General features: G+C 43.6%; 1 protein-coding gene across 2 annotated transcripts in view; it reads right to left on the bottom strand.

The window, feature by feature from the left end:
* Positions 1-23,806, bottom strand: part of CPN1 (carboxypeptidase N subunit 1) — a 39,811-nt gene extending 16,005 nt beyond the window's left edge. The window contains exons 1-5 of one of the 2 annotated variants that reach the window (XM_033186046.1): positions 23,308-23,806; positions 17,771-17,967; positions 11,054-11,209; positions 6,234-6,416; positions 4,656-4,767 (exon numbers count right to left, since the gene is read on the bottom strand). In XM_033186046.1, coding sequence (XP_033041937.1) covers positions 4,656-4,767; positions 6,234-6,416; positions 11,054-11,209; positions 17,771-17,967; positions 23,308-23,530 — 871 coding nt within the window. In that variant the 5' untranslated portion in view covers positions 23,531-23,806. The remainder of the gene's footprint in view (positions 1-4,655; positions 4,768-6,233; positions 6,417-11,053; positions 11,210-17,770; positions 17,968-23,307) is intronic. The other variant, XM_033186055.1, reaches the window with a different exon arrangement.
* Positions 23,807-24,744: the final 938 nt, after the last annotated feature.

Here is a 24,744-nt window from a genome sequence, read left to right as displayed (position 1 = left end):
TCAACAAATGGTGCTGGAGAAACTGGATATCCAAATGCAAAAGAATGAAGTTGGAGCCTTATCTAACACCATATACAAAAATTAACTCACGATGGATCGGCGACCTAAACGTAAGACCCAAAACTATAAAACTCTTAGAAGAATACATAGGGCAAAAGCTTCATGACATTGAATTTGGCAATGATTTCCTGGATATGAAATCAAAGATACAGGCAACAAAAGAAAAAAAAAATCACAGATTAGACTTCATGAAAATGGAAAAATTTTGCTCATCGAAAGACAGTATCTCTAGGACAGAACAGGTGATGACAGAATCAAACAAACAAACAAATACAATGTCAACAGAGTAAAAAGGCCACCATGGAATGGGAAAAATATTTGTGATTCATACATCTGATAAGATATTCATATTCAGAATACATAGAGAACTCCTAAAACATAACAATAACAACAACAAAAAAAACCCAAACAACTTGACTTTTTTAAGTGGGCAAAGGATTTGAACAGACATTTCTCCAAAGAAGGTATACAAATGGCCAATAAGCACATGAAAAGATGCTCAATATCACTAATCATTAGAGAAATGCAAATCAAACTACCATGAGATACTACTCTGCACTTATTAGGATGGCTACTATCAAAAAAAAAAAGTAAGAGTTGGTGAAGATGTGGAGAAACTGAAACTCCTGTGCACGGGTGGTGTTTTCTATGGAAAACAGTATGGCAGTTCCTCAAAAACATTAAAAATAGAACTACCTTATGTCCAACAATTCCACTTCTGGGTTTATATATCCAAAAGAACAGAAATCAGGGTCTCAAAGAGAGATGTGCACATCCATGTTTGTAGCACCATTATTCTCAATAGCTAAAATGTGAAAGCAACCCAAATGTCCATCGGTGGATAAACGAGAAACAAAATGTGGTATAAACATACAATGGAATATTGTTCAGCCTTTAAAGTAAGGAAATTCTGACAAACACCATAACACGGATGAACTTTGAGGACATGATGGTAAGTGAAATAAGGCATTCACAAAAAGACAAATATTGCATGATCCCACTTATATGAGCTACTTAGAGCAGTCAAAATCATAAAGACAAAAAGTAGAATGGTGGTTGCCAGGGGCTGGGGTAAGGGGAAATGTAGTTATTGTTTAACGGATATAGAGTTTCACTTTTATAAGCTGAAAAGAGTTCTGGAGATGAGTGCTGGTGGTGACTGTACAACATTATAAATGTACCTAATAATACAGAATCAGATGCTTAAAAATTATTACAATGGTAAATTTCACGTTATGTATATTTTACCACAATAAAAATGAAGCGGGGTGCCTGTAATCCCAGCACTTTGGGAGGCTGAGGCGGGCAGATCAGTTGAGGTCAGGAGTTTGAGAACAACCTGACCAATGTGGTGAAGCCCCGTCTCTACTAAAAAGACAAAAATTAGCCAGGTGTGGTGGTGGTTCCCTGTAGCACCAACTACTCGGGAGGCTGAGGCAGGAGAATTGCTTGAACCAGGAGGCAGAGGTTGCAATGAGCCGAGATAGAGCCACTGCACTCCAGCCTGGGTGACAGAGAGCGACTCCATCTCAAAATAAATAAATAAATAAATAAATAAATAAGAAAAAAGTATCACTTACTTTTCAAGCTGATGAGTACAAGCAAGCTGTTACAGAAAGAATGGGGAAAGTTGAAGAATAATAACTATAGCCTATTAAAGTGGCTCTCTCCAAACAGTATAGAGGTTCCTTAAAAAACTAAAAACAGAACTACCAGTTGATTCAGCAATCCCACTGCTGCGTATATACCCAAAACAAAGGAAATCAGTATATTGAAGAGTTATCTGCACTCCCGTGTTTGCTGCAGCACTATTCACGATAGCCAAGATTTGGAAGCAAGCTAAGTGTCCATTAGCGGATGAATGGAGAAAGAAAATGTGGCAGGGTTACACGATAGAGTACTATTCAGTCATTAAAAAAAATAAGATCCTGTCATTTGCAAAAACAGGGATGAAGCCAGGCACAGAAAAACAGATTTTGCACATTCTTTCTCATTCGTGGGAGCTAAACATTTAAATAATTGAACTCATGAAAATAGAGAGGAAGGATGGTTACCGGAGACTGGGAAGGATGGTGGGGGTGGGGAGAATGGGGATGGTTAATAGATACAAAAAATAGAAAGAATAAATGATAGCACAAAAGGGTGACTATCATTAGCAGTAATTTGCTGTACCTTTTAGAATAACTGAGGGAGTACAGTTAGAATGTTGGTAACACAAAGAAATGAATGCTTGAGGGGATGGACATCTCATTTACTCTGATGTAATTATTACACATTGTATGCCTGTATTAAAATATCACATATACCCCTTAAATATATACACTTCGCATGTATCCATACAAATTTACAAATGCTTGAATAAAATAAATAAGTAAATTGGTTCTCTCCATGCATTAGAATCACCTAGAAGGCTGAGTCTTCTGGCTAAATACAGCTTGCTGGGCTTCACCCCCAGAGTTTCTGATTCAGTAGGTATGAGGTGGGGTGCAACTTATTAGAAATGTACATTTCTAACAAGTTCCCAGCTCATGCTGATATGCTAATCAAGAGACCACACTGTTGGAAGAATCAATTTGATAAATGTAATGACCTTGGAATTGTACTAGCTTAATTTAGGGCAATGATTCTCAGTGGAGGCATGGGCCTTGCTGTCTCAGAGGATGGAGAGGGAGAGGGAGGAGAGAGAGAAAAAAAGAACAAGCATTTGAAAAATGCTTTGAAATTTGAAAAAGTATGTTGGTTATTTTCAATTTGGAGGGCAAAAAATATTTTGCTTTCCTAATGCAAACTAAAGAAAGTAACTTTAAAAAAATGTAAAATTATGTATGTGTGCATTTATTTATTTTTCAGAGACAGGGTCTTGCTCTGCTGCCCAGGCTGGAGTGCAGCATCATGATTATAGCTCACTGTAGCCTCGAACTCCCACCCTAAGCCATCCTCCCACCTCAGCCTCTCAAAGTGCTGGGATTACAAGTATGAGCCACTGCGCCCAGCAGTGCCTTGTATTCAAGCAAGTTTTCGTCCCCAGTCTACCCTCCCAGTACATGGCAACTCCTCAGTTTTGCACCTCTTCTACTCTCCACAGGACCAGCTACCAACTCAGCTCTCACCAATCTGCCGCCTGGGCCATGGCCAGGTCAGATTTGAGGGGATGGGGAAAGACAGATGCTAGAGAATGATTCCTAAAAGAACCCAGCTTCTTGCTCCAGACTCTTCTCTATCCTTCAATCCAGTGAAGGTTCATAAACAAAGGTTCTATCTTGACCCCTGGTCATGGGGAAGGCCCAGGGGATAGGGACAGAAGTCTCTTGTGGAGGTTTCTGCTCTTGAAGCCTACATTATCAATAGCCAGTGTCCATGGCAAACCCCTGCTTGTTGGGGCCAGGCAGTCAGGGTCCAGGGAGCGTATTTCAGGGGAACTGGTTGTGCCCAGGCCAGATCCTCTGCTCATCTGTTGCTATGTGAGGCATATATCTGTGCTACTTTTTAAAATACAGTTACAACATTTATAAGCCAGGCATTTCCAAATGCCTTATGTGTATTATTTTATTTAATACTTATATTAAAATTATGAGGCAAGTATTCGCTTTTTTTTTTGGAGTCTCACTGTGTTGTCCAGGCTGGAGTGCAGTGGTACAGTCTTGGCTCAATGCACTGCAGCCTTGACCTCCTGGGCTCAGGTGATCATCCCACCTCAGCCTCCCCATTAGCTGGGACTACACGTGTGCACCACTGTGACTGGCTTTTTTTTTTTTTTTTTTTTTTTGGTAGGGGGATGAGGTCTTGCTATGATGCCTAGGCTGGTCTCAAACTACTGGCCTCAAGAGATTCTCCCTTCCTGGCCTCCCAAGGTGCTGGGATTATAGGCATGAGTCACCATGCCTGGCCTTATTATTCTTAATTACAGATGAGGAAATGAAAGCACAGAGAGAATAAGTAATTATCCCAGAGCCACATGACTAGTACATGGGCAAGCCAGGTTTCAACCCAATCTACTCTCAGATCCCACAAGTGACTATATTATTTTCCTCCTATGTACTAATCTACTGTGTAAACCACCAGTTTTACAGGACCAAAAAGTGTCCCTACCTTAGTTTTTTTGTTTTTGTTTTTGTCTTTTGAGATGGAGTCTCACTCTGTCGCCCAGGCTGGAGTGCAGTGACACGATCTCGGCTCACTGCAAACTCCGCCTCCTGGGTTCATGCCATTCTCCTGACTCAGCCTCCTGAGTAGCTGGGACTACAAGCGCCCGCCACCATGCCTGGCTAATTCTTTTGTATTTTCAGTAGAGACGGGATTTCACCATGTTAGCCAGGATGGTCTCGATGCCCTGACCTTGTGATCTGCCTGCCTCGGCCTCCCAAAGTGCCGGGATAACAGGCATGAGCCACTGTGCCCAGCCATCCCCACCTTAGTTTTAAAGAATCACAAGATGATGACTAAATGTCAACCTGAGACTTCCCCATTTTCCAGATCTCAACCTGAGTGCAAAACTCCATGCTATTCCCATTGTTTCCCTGAGAAAACTGGGAATTTAGAAGGAGCAATGAGCACTATTCCACTTCAGCTTGAGCAGTTCCCAGGACTCTCTTTACCCTTGCTGAGAGAATACCAGGAAGCCCCATTGGTGATGCCATCTGGAAAGTAATCTCCACAGTTCCAACCTTGGTACATCCATCCATGTGCATAGGAGTAGACCTTGGCCAGCTAGAGGAAAAGCAGGCAGAAAACGACCTTGATGAGTCCCAACTCAAATGGCAATGCTCCTACTCACAACGAGGGTGAAGCCAAGAAGCCCTGCTAGGTACATAAACAGTGGATTATTTGCTTTAGTGAAAGAAAATAGGATCAGGGATAGAGACAGCGTGTGTATGTGTGTGTGTATGAGTGTGTGTATGTAGGTGAGTATGTGTGAATGCATGTGTGTGAATGTGACCGTGTGTCTAAGAGAGTATATGTGTAGTAGACTAGAGTTAGGAGATCTGTATTCCGATTTTGTCACTATCTTGGGGCTGAGTTTTCTCTTGTGCAAAGTCAGGAGTCGCACTAGATCATTGAAGATTCCTTGTTTTTGTGCCATTTTCTAGCCGAATTTTGTCAAATAAATCAAAGAGTAAGTAAGGCAAGACTTCTCCAGGAAAAGTAATGTGTATTTGGGGGGTGAGAGGTGTGTGTTGGAGGGAGAGGAATATATTTGAACTCTACAATTCTCCTTCATTACCATTTACTATACAGTGGACAAAGTGAGATCAATGGAGAAAAAACAAATGTGCTATTCACCATGTAGTACATTAATGATTAATACTTAATATCATTAATGTTCATTGATATTATATAGATACATATTAATATATTAGTACTTTTTTTTTTTTTTGAGATGGAGTTTCACTCTTGTTGTCCAGGCTGGAGTGCAGTGGTGCAATCTTGGCTCACCACAACCTCCACCTCCTGGGTTCAAGCGATTCTCCTGTCTCAGCCTCCCGAATAGCTGGGATTACGGGCACCTGTCACAATGCCCAGCTAATTTTTATATTTTTAGTAGAGACGGGGTTTCACCATGTTGCGCAGGCTGGTCTCAAACTCCTGACCTCAGGCAATCCGTCTGCCTCGGCCTCCCAAAGTGCTGGGATTACAGGTGTGAGTCACCGCACCAGGCCAATATTTACAAATTTATTATATTATACCATTTTATATGTTAATATAAAATTAATGTCAACATTGATTTTATTCTACTGTTTTGAACTGTTATTTAAACCTTTTTCATGTAGTCTATTTTTCTTTTTTTCTTTAAGGCCCCACCTAATACCATCACAGTCTATTTTTCATTAATGTGGATATATTATCATAAAATTCTACTTTAGACCCCCCCAAAATTCACATTTAATGACACTCGCGCTATTAGTCTTCAGGCATATTTCTTGCTCATCATTAGCCTAAGTATTTTCTGCATCGTGGTAATTACTATAAAGCTTTCTTTGTATTTACTTTTTTATGAATCTATGGCTTATTATTCAAAACCAAATGTCATTTAGTAGACTGTAAGCACCTCACAAGCAAGTGGTATTTTCAATTATTTTCTGTGGCCTCGCACTGAAAAAGGGTCTGTTACTGACCTTAAGCTCATCTCCTGAGCCCCAAGTTCCCCTGGCCGGACAAGCAGTCGCTCCACATACCTTCTGGAAAAGCTTGTCGTCAGGCGTGGGGGTGTTGGCGGTGCGGCGGACCCCTCGAACCCGGTGCTCAAAGGACTTGTCATACGGGTAATTGGCCACCACCGCCCCTCCGTGGAGATTGGCTGAAAGAACAAAGTTGAAGGAGTGCATCCACCGGATCACCGCCCGGGTCTCGGGTTCCACCTGGGAGGAGGCGAGAGGTTGGCGGTGAAGGGGCAACTAAGGCTACCAAACAAACGGCGGTTAGAGTAAGTCTGTCAGGAAGTGGCCTGATGAGATCAAATGTCTGAATGAACAGTGAGCGTCCTGGCGGCTATGAAAAGTGGAGATGGGGGAATGTCAACCTTTGGAATGATGGTTTCAACAATGGAGTGTGTAGAACTTTTTTCAAAATGAAATCTTAAGGCTGGGCGCGGTGGCTCAAGCCTGTAATCCCAGCACTTTGGGAGGCCGAGACGGGCGGATCACGAGGTCAGGAGATCGAGACCATCCTGGCTAACACGGTGAAACCCCGTCTCTACTAAAAAATACAAAAAACTAGCCGGGCGACAGGCGAGGTGGCGGACACCTGTAGTCCCAGCTACTCGGGAGGCTGAGGCAAGAGAATGGCGTGAACCCGGGAGGCGGAGCTTGCAGTGAGCTGAGATCTGGCCACTGCACTCCAGCCTGGGCGACAGAGCGAGATTCCGTCTCAAAAAAAAAAAAAAAAGAAATCTTATGTGGAATCCCAATATACAAAATAGGTAAACAGAGAGCATTTAGGGCAAGGAAACTATTCTGTATGATACCATAATGGTGGCTATATATCATACCTTTGTTGAAACCCAGAGAGTGCACAACACCAAGAGAGCAGTAAGGTAACTAAGGACTCAGAGCGCTCATAATGAGTCAAGGTAGGTTCATGACTGACTGTGATAAACACACCCCTCTCGGGTAGGACGCTGATGGTGGGGTAGGTGAAGTGGGGCAGGGAGTATATGAGAACTCTGTAGTTTTTGTTCAATTTTGCTGTGAACCTAAAACTATCCTAAAAAAACAAAGTCTGTTGAGAGAGAAAGAAAGGGAGAGAGAGAGAGGATTTTTTTTGATTTTTTTGTTTGTTTTGTTTTGTTTTTTGAGACAGGGTCTCACTCTGTCACCCAGACTGGAGTGCAGTGGTGCAGTCTCAGTTCACTGCAGCCTCCATCTCCCGGACTCCAGCGGTGCCCCTACCTCAGCCTCCCTAGTAGCTGGCACTACAGGCATGCAACCACACACCTGGCTAATTTTTGTATTTTCTGTAGAGATGGGGTTTTGCCATGTTACCGAGGCTGGTCTTGAACTCCTCAAGCAATCTGCCCATCTCCGCCTCCCAAAGTGTTGGGATTACAGGCCTAAGCCACCATTCCCACCCAAAAAAGAGAAGTTCTGTATGAAGAGATACCATGATTGGAGAGCTCGGAGCCCCAGCTTGGCCTCTCTCTGGACCCTAGAAAAGGGTTTCCCATTTTACCACTGCTCCAGCGACTTCTAAGTCATCTTAGCAGAAATTTAGGACTCCAATAAATCAATCTGAAAAATGCTAGTTTACAGTGATGGTTTTTAACCTCCTCCTTCCCTGCTGTAACGTTGACATGTAGAACACACACCTGTGGTCATATCCAAATTTCATGGGTTAGACATACTGTCAGATGGGCCAGTCTTGGCTAAGCAGTGAAATTCCACCCTTTCTCTTGCATATTATATTGCTAGTGAGTGACAGTATGCCAAAGAAAGCCTTGAATCCACTTGGACTTGCAGCATAAGTAAATAATTTACAGTCTGCAGCATTTTTCCTCCTCTCAGGATAAACAAGCTTAGAGATTATGTAGTGTTACTGTGTTAATGGCTCCTCCTGGACCACACTCAGCTCTAAAGGTTCCATCTTTTCCATCCCAAGGGGACTGGATAAATAGGGTTGAGTCTCAATCAGAATGGATATAATTGCGAGGGCACCAGTCTTGGTCTGTGACCAGGGCTCAGACCCTCTGGGGCAGTTCTGTGTTTGTGTCCTAAGCCTCTATCAGAACAAGGCCGGCTTCTCACTGTTCCTCTTCCTCAAGGCTGTTCCATCTAGAGCCAGGGAAACCTCATTGCTTTTTCCCCTAAAATTTAGACAGAGGATTGAGTGGGAGCCTAGTTATCCTTGATTCAATTACCTTATTTTACTTAGAGAAACAAGTTTAATACATCAGAACATTCTTCTGGTTGGATATGCTGACTAACACAAAGTTCTTTGCTTTTTGGTTTTGGTTTTTTTTGAAATGGAGTCTCACTTTGTCGCCCAGGTTGGAGTGCAGTGATGCTCTCTGCAACCTTCACTATCTGGGTTCAAGTGATTCTCCTGCCTCAGCCTCCCAGGTAGCTGGGATTACAGGCACCCACCATCACACCCGGCTAATTTTTGTATTTTTAGTAGGATGGGGTTTCACCATGTTAGCCAGGCTGGTCTCGAACTCTTGATCTCAGCTGATCCGTCTGCTTCTGCCTCCCAAAGTGCTGGGATTACAGGTGTGAGCCACTGTGCCCAGCCTTACAAAGTTACTTTTTATTTACTATTTACTTGAACCAAGAGGATAGTTGCTGTTTGAAATCTAACATGTCAGCATGGCTTTTGCTTTATTTTCAAGGGAGAAAAAAATCCCAGAATATTCCATTTGGGAAACTCCCAATTAAAAGGCTTACACCTGCTTTGCTTTTCTTTCCCCAGTCTCTAAGTTTAGACATTCACAAATAGAACATTTCAAACTATCCCACACAGCGTGATCACCAGGGGTGGCAGTGATGCTCAGAGGATGCCTAGTTATTTTCAGAAGCAGGCCCACCAGCAGGGTGAAACCACTCATGTTACCAAGGACTTCCATTACAGGCCTTTGGAGAGTGAGGCCTAGGAATATTGAATGGGATCCTCCGATTGGAAGAGTAAGGGAAATCAGGGAGGGTACAGTAATGATAAAGTAGTCAAGGGTCATATAGAAAGGGAAAAGGGGCCAGGTGCAGTGGCTCATGCCTGTAATCCTAGCACTTTGGGAGGCTGAGGCGGGCGGATCACAAGGCCAGGAGTTCGAGACCAGCCTGACCAACATGGTAAAACCCTGTCTCTATTTTTTTTTTTTTGAGGCGGAGTCTCGCTCTGTCGCCCGGACTGAAGTGCAGTGGCCGGATCTCAGCTCACTGCAAGCTCCGCCTCCCGGGTTTACGCCATTCTCCTGCCTCAGCCTCCCCAGTAGCTGGGACTACAGGCGCCCGCCACCTCACCCGGCTAGTTTTTGTATTTTTAGTAGAGATGGAGTTTCACCGTGTTAGCCAGGATGGTCTTGATCTCCTGACCTCGTGATCCGCCCGTCTCGGCCTCCCAAAGTGCTGGATAGAGATACAAAAATTAGCTGGGCATGGTGGCATGTCCTGTAATCCCAGCTACTCAAGAGGCTGAGGCAGGAGAATCGCTTGAACCTTGGAGGCGGAGGTGGTAGTTAGCCAAGATTGTGCCACTGCACTCTAGCCTGGGGTAAAAAAGCAAGACTCTGTCTCCCCCCCCACCCCCCGCAAAAATAAAAGAAAGAAAGAAAAAGAAAAAAAGGGAAAAAAAAAAACTAAAGGTTAGATTCCCTGAACTTTTTTTTTTTTTTTTTTTTTTTGGCGGACAGGGTCTGTTGCTCTGTTGCCTGGGCTAGAGCAGGCAGGACAATAGTTCACTGTAACCTTGAACTCTTTAACTCCTGGGTTCAAGGGATCCTCCCAAATAGCTAAGTCTATGACATGTGTCACTACACCCAGCTAAATTTTGTATTTTTCTTTTGTAGAGATGGGGCCTCACTATGTTGCCCAGGCTGGTCTCAAACTCCTGGCCTCAAGCAGTCCTCCCATCTCAGCTTCCCAAAGTGCTGGGATTACAGGCGTGAGACACCACACCCAGCCTGAACCTCTTTCCATAGCTAATTGTTGGTAAGCATACAGCTTATCACATGTAAGGCAGACTTCTCTATAGAATGATTCTGTCCACATTCTAGCATAGTAGAAAGAGTGTTGGAATAAGAATCAGAAGGCCTGCGTCTTCATCCTGATTCCATCAATCATTACCTGTGAGAATGTAAATTATTTTCTCTCTAAGTGTAATAGCTATAAAACAGAGATGGATAACACTGCTTGGTGCATTTCACATGATGTCATGATCAGCTGAAACTGGCTGTGGAATAATTTTGGAAAACTGTTAAGAAGCATGCAACCAAATGATACTGCTTTCATATCCTTCACCACAATCACCACTAATGTGAAACATTTAACCGGGCATCGTGGCTCACGCCTGTAATCCCAACACTTTGGGAGGCCAGGTGGGCAGATCACGAAGTCAGGAGTTCAAGACCAGCCTGGCCAACATGGTGAAACCCCGTCTCTACTAAAAATACAAAAATTAGCTAGGTGTGGTGGTGTGCACCTTTAATCCCAGCTACTCAGGAGGCTGAGGCAGGAGAATCACTTGAACCCGGGAGGCGGAGGTTGCAGTGAGCTGAGATCGCACCATTGCACTCCAGCTTGGGCGACACAGCGAGACTCCATCTGAAAAAAACAAAAAGAAAAAAAAATCATTTAGTGAGTGTGTGCTCCATGGAGGGCTCTATGCTGAGGGAGAAAAATACAAAGACACAGAAGAAATAGATATTATTGATTTAGATGGGTTAACACTGACTTGAGTTGATGCTTAAATCTTGCTTGTTTAGTTGATGTAAAGATGGCTTAGCAGTCTTTCTCAAGAAGTGCCAGATGCTGATTTAGCTGCTTTGTCTGCAAATTTCATCTCCTACCTGACGTTTCCAGTTGTCTGGAAGGGGCAGGTGGTGATTGGGGCCTCCATACTTCTCGTTGTAGTAGATATAGGTATTGAGATCAGGGAAGTTACGGTTCAGGTCCACGCCATTTGCATTGTTCCTGCCAACTAGATACCCAGGCTTGTTTGGGCCCTAAGGAGAAAATGAAAAGATGAAAAATGAAAGTTTCAGATTGAATCCTATATTTTTAACTTTTTTTTTTTTGGAGACAGCTTCTCACTCTGTTGCCCAGGCTGGAGTGCAGTGGTACAATCTTGGCTCACTGCAACCTCTACCTACTAGGCTCAAACAATCCTCCCACCTCAGTCTCCTGAGTAGCTGGGATTACAAGCACATGCCACCACACCTGCTAATAGTTCTTTATTCTTTTCTTTTTTTGGTAGAGATGAGGCTGGTTGCCCAGGCTGGTATCAAACTCCTGGGTTCAAGTGATCCACCCACCTCACCTTTCCAAAGTGCTGAGAGGCCAGGTGCAGTGGCTCACGCCTGTAATCTCAGCACTTTGGGAGGCGGAGGCAGGTGGACCACTTGAGGTCAGGAGTTCAAGATCAGCCTGGCCCAAATGGTGAAACCCCATCTCTACTAAAAAATACAAAAATTAGCTGGGTGTGGTGGCACGTGCCTGTAGTCCCAGCTACTTGGGAGGCTGAGGCAGGAGAATTACTTGAACCCAGGAAATGGAGGTTGCAGTGGGCCAAGAACACGCCACTGTACTAGAGTCTGGGTGACAGAGCAAGGCTCTGTCTAAAAAAAACAAACCAAACAAAGTGCTGAGATTACAGGCTAGAGCTACCGCATGCAGCCATGAATCCTATATTTGAAGAACATTGTATAGTTCTTAGATATTAGCTTCATCAAATGATGTAACATTTTTTTTTCCTTTAGTGCCCATCACAGGAAGATGAATCATTTTCATCTTTAACTTATCCAAAGTCACAGTGGTGTGCTTCAAGTTCCCTGTAGATCACATGTAAGAGGTACATATCTCAAGAGAAGTTCTAGTAAGAGTAGGGTGTTTCAGGATCATGGGAACCCCAATGTTTTATGAACAGTTTTATTGAGATATAATTCATATACTGTAAAATTCACTCATTTCAAATGTACAATTCAATGAATTTTAGTATGTTTACAGAGTTGTATAACTATCATTGCAATCTGATTTTAGAACATTTCTGTGACACTAAATAGACACCTCATTCCCATTTACAGTCACTTCTCATTTTCACCCCAGACCTAGGTAATAACTTTCTGTCTCCTTAGACTTGCCTCTTCTGGACAGATCACATAAGTGGGTCATACATTATCTGTTCTTTTATGGGTTCCCCCCCCCCACTGGACATAATGTTTGTGAGGTTCATCTGTGTTGTAGCATGTATCAGTACTTCATTTCTTTCTATTGTTGCGTAGTTCCATTACATGGATTTATCACATTTTGTTTATCCATTCACCAGTATGAGTATTAGTTTAATACTATTAGTATTAGGAAACTGTCTTAGTTTCCTAGGGCTGCCATAACAATCACCACAAACTAAGTGGCTTATAACAACAGCACTTTATTCTCCAATTTATTCTCTGGAGGCTAGAAGTTGTAATCAGGTCAACTGGAGGGGCAGCACACTCTCTGGTCCCCTTCTTTGCTTCTTTCAGCTTGTGGTGGCCAGAGGCAGTCCTTGGCATTCCTTGGCTCGTAGACTCATCACTCTAATTTCTGCTTTCATCTTTACGTGGCCTCCTCCCCAGTCTGTCCACATCTCTATTCACAAATTTCTTTCTTCTTACAAGGACACCAGGTATGCTGGATTTAGAGTCCATCCTGATCTTATGTGACCTCATCTTAACTTAATTGTATCCGTAAAGACCCTCAGTAGGCCCTCCACATCCATGGGTTCCACATCTGTGGACTCAACCAACCGCTGATTGAAAATGTAGTTGGCCTATAATGGTTGCATCTGTACCAAACATGTACATACTTTTTTCTTGTCATTATTCCTTAAACAGTACATTATAACAACTGTTTACATAGCATTTACATTGTACTGGGTAACATAAGTAATCTAGGGATGATTTAAAGTATATAGGATGATGTGCATAAGTTATGTGCAAATACTATGCCATTTTATATAAGGGACCTGAGCATCTGAGGATTTTGGTATTGGTGGGGGGCCCTGGAACCAATCACCTACGGATACTGAAGGATGACTATGTATTGCCAAATAAGGTCAGAGTCACAGATTTCAGGTGAATGCGAATTTTGGCGAAAGGTGGTAGGGGGAGATTCGTGGATATTTGGGTTGTTTTCACCCTTTGGCTATTGTTAATAATGCTGCTTTGAATATCCATGCGTCTTTGTGTGGATGTATGTTTTCATTTCCTCTGGGTAGATATCTATAAGTAGAACTGCCGAGTCATAAGGTAAGTCCATGTTTAACTGTTTTTTGTTTGTTTATTTGTTTTTTGAGACAGGGTCTCACTCTGTTGCCCAGGCTGGAGTGTAATGGCATGATTATGGCTCACCGCAGCCTCAACCTCCTGGGCTCAGGTGATCCTCCCACCTCAACCTCCTGGTAGCTGGTACTTACAGGCATGAGCCACAACACCTGGCTAATTTTAAATTATTTGTAAAGATGGGGTTTTGCCATGTTGCCTAGGCTGGTCTCGAACTTCTGGGCTCAAGTGATCCACTTACCTCCCAAAGTGCTGGGATTACAGACGTGACCCACTATGGCCTTATGTTTAATTTTTTGAGAAACTGTTCAACTGTTTTTCAAAGTGGTTACACTAGAGAAACTCACTCCTCCCCCTTTCAAAAAATTTAGGATCCTTGTTTATCTTTCTTCTGAGCTATATCAACTTTCTGGATCCCTTCATTTCTCTGTCCATATTTCAGGTTTTATCATTTATTTGCTTATGTATTCACTCACTCATTAGGTCATCTATTTAGTCAACCAACATTTACTTAAGTCCTTCTCTATCCAGAGCTCTCAGATAGACACTGGGGAAAGAGACAAGTGAGACATTGTAGTCTAGCCTTCTAGGAATTCATAGTACACATGGGGAGATGGATATACACATAAATAATTAAATACATAGAGCGATAGAATAGAGATATGTTACAAGGCTCATTCAAAATTGAAATTCCATTTAATGTTCTGTGTGGCACTGGAGAAGGGAAATAGTGCCAAGTGGATCCCTGTAGACTGAGAAGGTGGAGCCCAAATCGTAGGCTGTTACTAGAAGTGAATGAATGGATGCCAGGAAGCTAGAATCTCACAGATGAACTGCCGCTCTCATATTTTCACTTTTCTAAGCAATAAAATGCGGCAGATTACATTTTTTTCTAAGAATTCAGTATTATTTTCCGATTTCTCCTCTTCTCATGGCACCCTGCTTGGATTTCATTCTTAGATCCCATTGAAAACATAATTGTTCTGAAGTTCCTTTAAGTTTCCTACATCAGTTCTGTTCCAGTGGAAAACATTTATTGGATCTTTGATTTTGGTGTACACTTCTGTGACATAATGATTTTCTTTATGCTTCCAGGGGCTTGTCACTGCTTGCTTATTTATATCAAGGCAGCTCTTGACCGTCAGCATAAACAGCTATGAGCGTTATCCACTGATTTCCCTGCACACTGGTCAATAGTTAGATTGGCAGGAAAGGGCTTCCCCTAACAGGTTTCATAAACAGGGCTAGTGTTGTGTTTTCTATTACTGCTGTAACAAACTACCACAAAGTTAGTGGTTTAACACAGCACGAGTGTATTGTCTCATAGTTTTGGAGGTTAGAAGACTAAAACAGGTCTCACAGCCCTAAAAGCAAGGTGTCAGCGGGCTACGTTCCTTCATGGGACTAGGGTAATCTGTTCCCTGACTTCTCTAGTTTCTAGAGACCATTCACATTCCTTGGGTCTTCCACGTTTTTAAATTTATTTATTTATTTATTTATTTATTTTGAGACGGAGTTTTGCTCTTGTTTTCCAGGCTGGAGTGCAATGGCATGATCTCGGATCTCGGCTCACCGCAACCTCCACCTCCCAGGTTCAAGTGATTCTCCTGCCTCAGCCTCCCGAGTAGCTGGGATTACAGGCATGCATCACCACGCCTGGCTAATTTTGTATTTTTAGTAGAGACAGGGTTTCTCCATGTTGGTCAGGCTGGTCTTGAACTCCCAACCTCAGGTGATCTGCCCGTCTCAGCCTCCCAAAGTGCTGGGATTACAGGCATGAGCCACAGCGCCCAGCCAAGGATCTTCCATCTTTAAAGCTAGCTGCATAACATCTTCAGATCTCTCTCTGACTGTGACCTTGGTCTCCCTCTTCTACATTTAAAGGACCCTTGTCATTGATTACACTGGGCCCCATCCCCCCACAATACTCCAGGTTATTTTAAGGTCAACTAATTAGCAACCTTAGTTCCATCTGCAACCTTAATTCCTCCTTGCCCAGTAACATAACATATTCATAGGTTCTGAGGATTAGGACGTGAACATCTTTGGTGGGGGGCATTACTCTCGCCACCTACACATGGCTTTAAAGTCTGGTGGCCAGGAAGTTCTTCTCTGTGTAGCCACGCAGACAGCTTGCCTCTGGGTATGGCAGATATATCTGAGAGTCTGAGAACCTGATGGGTCCTCTTGGGTTCAGGTTCAAGATCTGGTCCCTCTGAACAAGAACACAGCAGGTGAGCAGAGTTAACCAGCTTCCCAGAAATGGCTCTAAGATTCAGTGGACTGGCAGGGGTTTTCCCCACTCCCTCCCACCCCAACTACTGCAATGGATGTGAGCAGGACTGAGCTGGTTCTCCACTCTCCCCACTGCAACACAGGAAAGGGCTAATAGAAGGAAATCAGCTAGGCTGGAATTCCTTCCCACACCTCTTTCCAATTTTCCTGCTCTTTGGGAACTCAGGTCTTGAGGAAGAGTAGTGGGCACCACCCTGATTTCCAGTGGTGAAAGAAAGTTATCTTTCTTCATCTGTTGAGTAATTTTAACAGGAAGTGGTGAGACTGCAAGAGTCAAGTTTGTGTTTGGTTCAACGTCCTGGCTCTATCGCTCTCTCTGTCTCTACTTACCCCCCGGCCCTATCCTCAAGTCAGTTTAAAATATGCTTTAACGTACTCTCCCCCCAAGAAAATCCCGCCTTTTTAATTTCATTTTAATTTTAATTTTAATTTTTTGAGACAGAGATTCGCTCTTGTTGCCCAGGCTGGAGTGCAATGGCAAAATCTTGGCTCACCACAACCTCTGCCTCCTGGGTTCAAGCGATTCTCCTGCCTCAGCCTCCTGAGTAGGTGGAATTACAGGCATGTGCCACCATGCCCAGCTAATTTTTTTGTATTTTTAGTAGAGACAGGGTTTCTCCATGTTGGTCAGGCTGATCTCGAACTCCCAACCTCAGGTGATCCGCCCACCTCGGCCTCCCAAACTGCTGGGATTACAGGCGTGAACCACCGCGCCCGACCAAAAACCCTGCCTTTTAAACACAGCTTTTAAAGGAACATCTCCATTGCATAAAGCAGATGGATGCTTGGCCTCACCCTTGACAATACTAACTCAGTAGGTCTGGGATGGGACCTGGGAATCTGTATTTCAAAATCTTCACCTGTGATTCTGATGCACGGCCACAAAAGATTTAATGTTAGGCATATTGGTCTGAAACACTTGATTCAGGCACATTGATTTAAAGTTAGGCACATCGGTCTGAAACACTTAAGATGTTAATAATAAGACAAATGTTAGGCACACTGACATTTTGAATTTATGTTAGAAAATAAAGTAAAAAGTCCTGCCAGGCATGGTGGCTCATACCTGTAATCCCAGCACTTTGGGAGGCTGAGGCAGGTGGATCACCTGAGACCAGGAGTTTGAGACTAGCCTGACAACCTGGCGAAATCCCGTCTCTACTAAAAATGCAAAAAATTAGCTGGGCATGGTGGCACATGCCTATAGACCCAGCTACTCGAGGACTGAGGCAGGAGAATTGCTTGAACCTGGGAGGCAGAAGTTGCAGTGAGCCGAGATCGCACCACTGCACTCCAGCCTGGGCAACAAAGCAAGACTCCATCTCAAAAAAAAAAAAAAAAAGTCCTTAGACATTTTTTCTTATTGGGCCCATTGCAAAAATAACTCTAAAATATAGAATCAATAGGTTAAATACTATACTAGTAGAGGAAACAACTCTATGGAAATATAATACAGTATGAAGAATCTAGAATTAGCCCCCTACCCCCCAATTCTGTGGAAAGCCTGTTGTCCTTGATATTTTCTCCACAAATGCAAATGGAAATGTAGTGTGGAAGGAAGAAAGGTATTTAGGGTTTGAAGCTAAAAGTTCAGGAAAGGAGCTTTGTTTTGCAATATCCCTCCACATCTGTTGAGTATTTTCCAGGTTACAAAGTGTTGTCACAGATATTGCCACATTAATCCTCACAATAAAACCCTGAGGTCATCTGGAAAGGTGTTGAGGGAATGCAGGCTCAGACAGAGCCCACGTTTATTGCCTGCGGTGCTGTAGGACTGAACCCACCTCTTCATCCTTTCTTATATTTCTGATGGATTTTTTCTCTTGACTATTTAATCTTTTACTTTTAACATTTATGACATTGACAGTGGGACAGAGAGGGAATCTTGTCCACTGGCCTTTATTTCCTAAGAAGGCCTTAATCTCTTCCCGGCATCTCCCTTGGACCTCGTACCTGAGCAGCAGCCACCTCGTAGCCGTCGGGGTTCATGGATGGCAGGATGTGAATGCGCGTGTCCTGGATGAGCCGGACAATGCGCTGGTTCCTGTTCCGGAACTCCTCGCACAGAAACTCTGACAGCTGCAGCATCAGCTCACGGCCCAGCGCTTCGTTGCCATGCATGTTCCCCACGTACTTGACCTCCGGTTCCACTGCAAGGAGGAAATGCAAGGAAGAGAAAAGATGGGGGAAGCTTGGAAGTGCCATTGACGCCTAACCTTGCACGAAGACCGTTTTTCTCTTTTTCAGTAATGAATGAAAGAAAATCTCATGCTTTCATTGGGTCTTTTACAATAATCCCTGAGCCCCTTCCTAACCAATTAGTTATGAAAACTACAAAAATTCATGCCAGGGATAATGAGTGCCATTTATTGAACCCCCATAGTGTTCTAGACAGTTATGTTCGATACTGCTAAAATTCACAGAAAACCTGTAAAGTGGGCATTAATAGCCTCAGGGTGAGGGTAATAAGGATGGGAGAGATTAAGTAACTTGTCTGAAGTTGTCTAGCTAATAGCTCTATGGAGGCCCAAGCCCACGTGGCACTTACAGTGCCATTTACAGTAGCATGCTGCTTCTTAGAGACAAACCTTTCAGGATAAGGATGTTTCCCCAGAACCTGCTCTCATGAAGTACTCTAGGTTTTAGCATAACAGCTGCTAATGATCCCAGTTGAAAACTTAATTTTCTTGGCACTTGAAAAGTTTCTTACTCCATCTGAACAAGAACACAGCAGGTGAGCAGAGGTGACCAGCTTCGCAGAGATGGCTCTAAGATTCAGTGGGCTGGCAGGGGTTTTCCCCACTCCCTCCCACCCCACCTACCACAAAGAATAGGACTGTGGGCAGGACTGAGCTTTTTCTCCATTCTCCCCACTGCAATATGGGAAAGCTAAAATCACTCCTTCAAATCCAAGCAGGCCAAGGCTGGAGGCACAGAATAGGAAGGCACCTGCTATGTCTCATGCCTTAGTCTTCTCTTGGGCCATGTTAACTGTTCAACTTGAGGTAAGAATTGAGGATCTGAAAGTTTCTGGCATCACCTAAAGAAAATCATTCTTGCCCTCTTTCAAGAGGTAGGAGAAAAGTTCTTGCCAAATGATTTCTCTTCCACTCAACACTTTCCTGCCTCTATGACTTTTCTGGTTCTGTACCTCTTCATCTTCTCATTTCCAAATCCTTCTCATGACCCTTCTAGGCCCAGTTCACATGATATTCTGTGAAGTCATCTTGGGTTCTCCTTGATGAGAGAGAGCTCTCTGTTGGCTTCCCCGGTTTTACCTTTTTCTTTTTTTCTTTTCTTGTCTTTTCTTTTTTCTTTTCTTTTTTTTTTTTTGAGACGGAGTCTGTCTCTGTCACCCAGTCTGAAGTGCACAATCCCAGCTCACTGCAACCTCTACCTCCTGGGCTCAAGCAATTCTCCTGCCTCAGCCTCCCAATTAGCTGGGTCTACAGGTGCCTGCCACCACACATGGCTAATTTTTATATTTTTAGTAGAGACGGGGTTTCACCGTGTTGGCCAGGCTAGTCTCAAACTCCTGACCTCAGGTGATCTACCCACCTTGGCCTCCCAAAGTGCTGGGATTACAGGTGTGAGTTATTGCACCCAGCAGGTTTTACCTGTTTTTGTACATGTTCTATTTCCTTGACTGGACCTGGCCTTAGCAGAGTACATAATTTTTAACTTGTGACACCATTCATTATTATTTATCTTAGTATACCTACAGCAGTTTTTCTCAAAGGAATGCTTATAATCCATAAGGATCATGTGGTGGATTTTCCATAGTGGGTATTCTTTAATCTTAGTGTATTTTTTTTTTTAATCGTAGATTATGTCTTTCTTACTTTTCTTGGTGTTAAAATGTCTTTTCTGTTACAAAAGGATGGATATAGAAGATGACAGGTAGTTTTCTTCATATCCTTATTCAGTAAAATAAAATTTGGAAGATATGTTTTAGTTCCCCCCAGTCTCTTATTTATTTAAAAAAGAAAAAACATCTTTTTTAAACTTCTTTATGAAATCTATAGGGAACCACTGCCCTATAGAACTTTGGACAGTGCCCTGTACTTAGTAGATACTTAATATCAGATTCTTTTGGCTCTCCTTTTTCTTTTATTTTCTTTTTTCTTTTTCTTTCTTTCTTTCTTTCTTTTTTTTAATTTAGAGACAGGGTCTTGCTCAGTCATTCATGCTGGAGTGCAGTGGCACAATCATAGCTCAGGACAGCCTCTCGAATTCCTCGGTTCAAGCCATCCTCCCGCCTCAGCCTCCTGAGTAGCTGGGACCCCAAGTGCACACCACCACACCAGGCTAATTTTCTAAAAAAATTTGTTATAGAGACAAGGTCTCACTATGTTGCCCAGACTGGTCTGAAACTTTTGGCCTCAGGCAATCCTCGCAAAGTACTGGGATTACAGGCATAAGCCACCACAGCTGGCCTCTACTTTCAATATATCTAGAATACAACCACTTCTCATAACAATTACTGCTACCATTTTGGTTCAAGCCCCTGCACCTTCAAGCTTGGTACTATTGGCCATATTAGGTCATTGCAATAAATCTCCCACTTGCTCTCCCTGCAGCTGCCTAGCCCCTTTAAAGTCTATTCTCCAGAGTCAGGGGTTGGCAAAACTTTTTTATAAAGGACTAGAGAGTAAATCCTTTAGGCTTTGTGGGCTGTGTTGTCTCTGTCACAGCTACTCAACTCTTCCAGCAAAAGCAGCCACGGACAAGATAAAAGTGAATGGACGTGACTGTGTTCCCATAAAACTTCACTTACCAAAACAGGTGGCTGGCCCTTGGGCTGTAGTTTGCTGACCCCTGTTCTGAGTGATCTTTACAAAATTGAAGTCAGATCGTCTCCCTCTTCTGCCTAAAAAAACCCTCCAGTGGCTTCTCACTTGACTCAAAGTAAAAGCCCAGATCTTTACCAGGGCTTACAATGCCCTGCATGATCTCCTATTGCCTGGTGTCCCCATCACATGGCTGTGACCTCCTCTCTTGCTCTCCCCTTGGTTCACTTGGCTGGAGCCCCACTGGCCCCCTTACTGTTCCTCACATGTGCCAAGCATGCTCCAGAGCATTGCCTTTGCTCTTCCCTCTGCCCGTCATCTTTTCCTCCCCGATATCATCACGGCATGTGCCATCACACCCATCCTTCAGCTCTCTGCTCAAAGCCACCTCAGTGGAGACGCCTCTCCTGAGTGCCTCTCCCGCCCCTTGTCTTCCTCCATGCTATCCTTATCTCTTTTTCCTGATTTAGTTTTCTCTACAGCACTTATTTCCATCTGATGTAATACATATTTACTCTTTTACCCATTTATTGCCAGTCTTACCCCACTAGAATTTGGGTCCATGAGGGCAGGTTCTTTATTTTATTCTCTGTTTTACTTCCAGAGTCTACAAAAGTGACTGCATATTGTAGGTGATTGGTAAATATTTGTGGAATGAATGAATGAAAGGAATGAATGGGTGAATAGCAATTAAAGTGCTTCAGAGAAAAGAGGGAACAGTGAGGGCTAGAGTCCTGTGAAAAAACTTCAAGGAACGTCTTGAAAGCTAGAAAGTACAGAAGCACCAAGAAGGGAGCTTGGAGTGTTGGGGGCTAACCCCATGATGTCCATGAACACTCACAAGCTTCCACAGTGAACATATGATCTGATTGACAGCAGGATGCTTGCTATGGAAGTGCAATTTCAAAGCGAGGCAATTATCCCAGGTAACCCCATGGCCTTCTTTGAGCCTCCTCCATGCAATATTCTGAATCCCATGGCCAGTCCATGGGGTGTGAGGCTTTTAAAGTAGGAAAGTGGGATCATGTCAGGATTTAGGAAAATTTTTCTGGCATCTGTGTACCAAATGGAAGATTCAGAGTACAGCAGTTAGAAGTTAGAGACCTGGTCAGGTGCGGTGGCTCATGCCTGTCATCTCAATACTTTCAGAGGCCAAGGCAGGCGGATCACTTGAGGTCAGGAGTTCGACACCAGCCTGGCCAACATGGTGAAACTCTGTCTCTACTAAAAATTTAAAAAATTAGCCAGGTGTGGTGGCACATGTCTGTAATCCCAGCTACTTGGGAGGCTGAGGCAGGAGAATCGCTTGAACCCGGGAGGCGGAGGTTTCAGTGAGCTGAGATCGTGCCACTGCATTCCAGCCTGGGCAACACAGCAAGACTCTGTCTCAAAAAAAAAAAAAAAAAAAAGAAGTTAGAGACCAGTTAGGGGTTCAGCGCAATCATGTAGGCAGCTTGTGATGGAGTCTGGTCTCAGACGGGATGTGGAAGTGGAGAGATAAAGGGAGATTTGAAGTTGACAGTTTGAAGGAGGAATTGGTAAGGAAAGAAGTGAGAAATTAGAAACAAATGTCCATCAATATACGGACAGTTAAATACAGTCATGCAATGAGCTATTACACAGTCAAACCCACAATGGTGTAGATCTGCACTTATAGACATGGATGCTATCCATAACAGATTGTGAAATGAGAAGGGCAGTTACAATGCAATTTCATTTTTATAGAAATGATTACATGTATTTGTGTCAGGGGGTTTAAATATGCATAGAAAAAAGTCTGGAAGGATATACATCAGTACATTAATGGTGGTGGGATTTGGGGTGAGTTTTATTATTTTTTTCCTTATCTAATTTCTAAATTTTAATCCAAACATGAATTGCTTTTGTAGTAGAAACAAACTAAAAAAAGGAATCCAGGCTAAGTGTGGTGGCTTACGCTTGTAATCCCAATACTGGGAGGCCCAGGTGGGTGGATCGCCTGAGCCCGGGAGTTTAAGATTAGGCTGGATAACATGATGAAACCCTGTCTCTACTAAAAATACAAAAATTAGCCGGGCATGGTGGTGCATGCCTGTGGTCCCAGCTACCTAGGAGGCTGAGGGAAAAAGATCACCTGAGCCCAGGAGGTCGAGGCTGCAGTGAGCTGATATCATGCCACTGAATTCCAGCCTGGGCAACAGAGCCAGATCTTGTGTCTCAAAAAAAAAAAAAAAAAATCCAGTAAATAAAACTAACACCCCAGTCCCCAAACTCTGTCTTGAATACCACACTGTCACTCCCTGAAGAGATTTCCCTATACCCTTCTAAGCTTCCTGGCAGAACTGGAAGGGCTCTTTGTTTCTGCCTGTGTCTCCTGAGCCACTGGATCGGGAAAGACAGAACAATAGCAAGGGGAAAAGAAAGGAAATAGGGGAAAGGAAGGGAGGTGGGACATGAGCAGGGAAGAAGACTCATCTTTTACCATTAAGGTTTTGAGCAAACAGAACCCAAAAAGGAGGAAAAGGCTGAAGCCTGAAGGAGGGCTGTAGCTCCCCAGAGGCAGTGGCAGTTTGAGGGCTAAGAGGGAAATAGCACAGGCTGAGAAAGATAGTACCTTGTAGGTGGAGGCGTCCACGGACCACCCCAGAAACCACCCCAATTACGGGATTTGCAAGGGAAGGGCTCTGCCCCACACACCCTCAAGAGCTGTTCAGGACTTACAGAGCTCGTGGATTCCAGGGTGGTCGCTGAACTCCAGCACGTAGAGGTGTCTCCCCTCCACGCTGCGCCCAATGCTGTAGACCCGCGTGATGCTGGGGCATTCGTTTTGCACCTTGTACAGTGTCCGCACAAGATCATCATAGCGGTGGTGGCGGAAGGTCACCGGGGCAACCAACTTGAAGAGAAGGAGGAGGTGGAGAAAGACTGAGAGGAGGTCTGACATCTTGCTGGGCTTTTTCAAAGAGAGCCACTGAAATGCGCCCCACCTCCTTAAACAACCTAGCCTCTTCACCCGCCGAAATCCAAGGTCCGCCTAGCTTCTCGCTTGTAAACACCAGTCCAACTTGGAAGACGTTCCGAACTGTCCGTCCAAGGCTGGAAATTCTTTATGTCGCTCTAGAATAGCCACTCATCTCTCCTCCCTCTCTCCCTTTCCTTCTCTAATCCGGGAAAGCCTTTTGAAAGATTTTTTGCACTTCCCTAGATGGGTAGTTTCACTGATTCTGGTTTACTGGTTAACTGGACTGTAAACAGGCTTCAATAAATAGCTGCTTATAACCCTTTGATTCCCGGAGAATTTTTTAAAACTTGGCTTGTGCCTGTTCCCTTTATTACAACTTTCAAAAAGAGTTCTCTGTCCCTTTTGATTTATCCCATGTACTGCTGCCTGCCTACTTTTCTGAAGCATGGCTGTATTTTGTCCTTTTTTTCCTCAAAAGTCTTTCAACAGATACCATTAAGAAAAGGAAAAGATTAGCCTTGGACTGGGAGAAAACAATTGTAAATCATGTATCTGATAATACCCCCATAATACGTAAAGAATCCTTACAATACAACAAGACAAACAACCCAATTAAAACATGGGCAAAACATTTGACCAGAATAGATATACAAATGGCTAATAAGCACATTTAAAGATGTTCAGTGTCATTAGTCATTAAGGAAATGCAAATTAAAACCACGTGAGATCCCAGGCATGGTGGCTCATGCCTGTAATCTCAGCACTTTGGGAGGCCAAACTGGGAGGATCACTTGAGCCCAGGAGGTTGAGATCAGCCCGGGCCACACAGCAAGACTCTATCTCTACAAATAATTTTAAAATTAGCTGGGTGTGATGGCATATCTGTAGTTCCAGCTACTTGGGGGGCTGAGGCAGAGAACCACTTGAACCTGGGTGGCAGGGCCTGAAGTGAGCCATGATCATGCCACTACACTCCAGCCTGGGCAACAGAGTGAGACCTCATCTCAAAAACCAAACGAAAACCACACATGAGATATTACTTTACCTCTGCTAGAATGGCTAAAATAAAAAAGATAGATAATAACAAGTGTTGGTGAGACTAGGAGAAACTGGAACCCTCATAAGCAGTGCAGTCAGGCCAAGTACAGTGGCTCACGCATGTAATCCCAACACTTTGAGAGGCTGAGGCAGGTGGA

The sequence above is a fragment of the Trachypithecus francoisi genome, unplaced genomic scaffold, assembly GCF_009764315.1.
Source record: "Trachypithecus francoisi isolate TF-2019V2 unplaced genomic scaffold, Tfra_2.0 Contig01579, whole genome shotgun sequence".
Classification (NCBI taxonomy): Eukaryota; Metazoa; Chordata; class Mammalia; order Primates; family Cercopithecidae; genus Trachypithecus; species Trachypithecus francoisi.
This window is presented reverse-complemented; position numbering and strand designations above follow the sequence as displayed.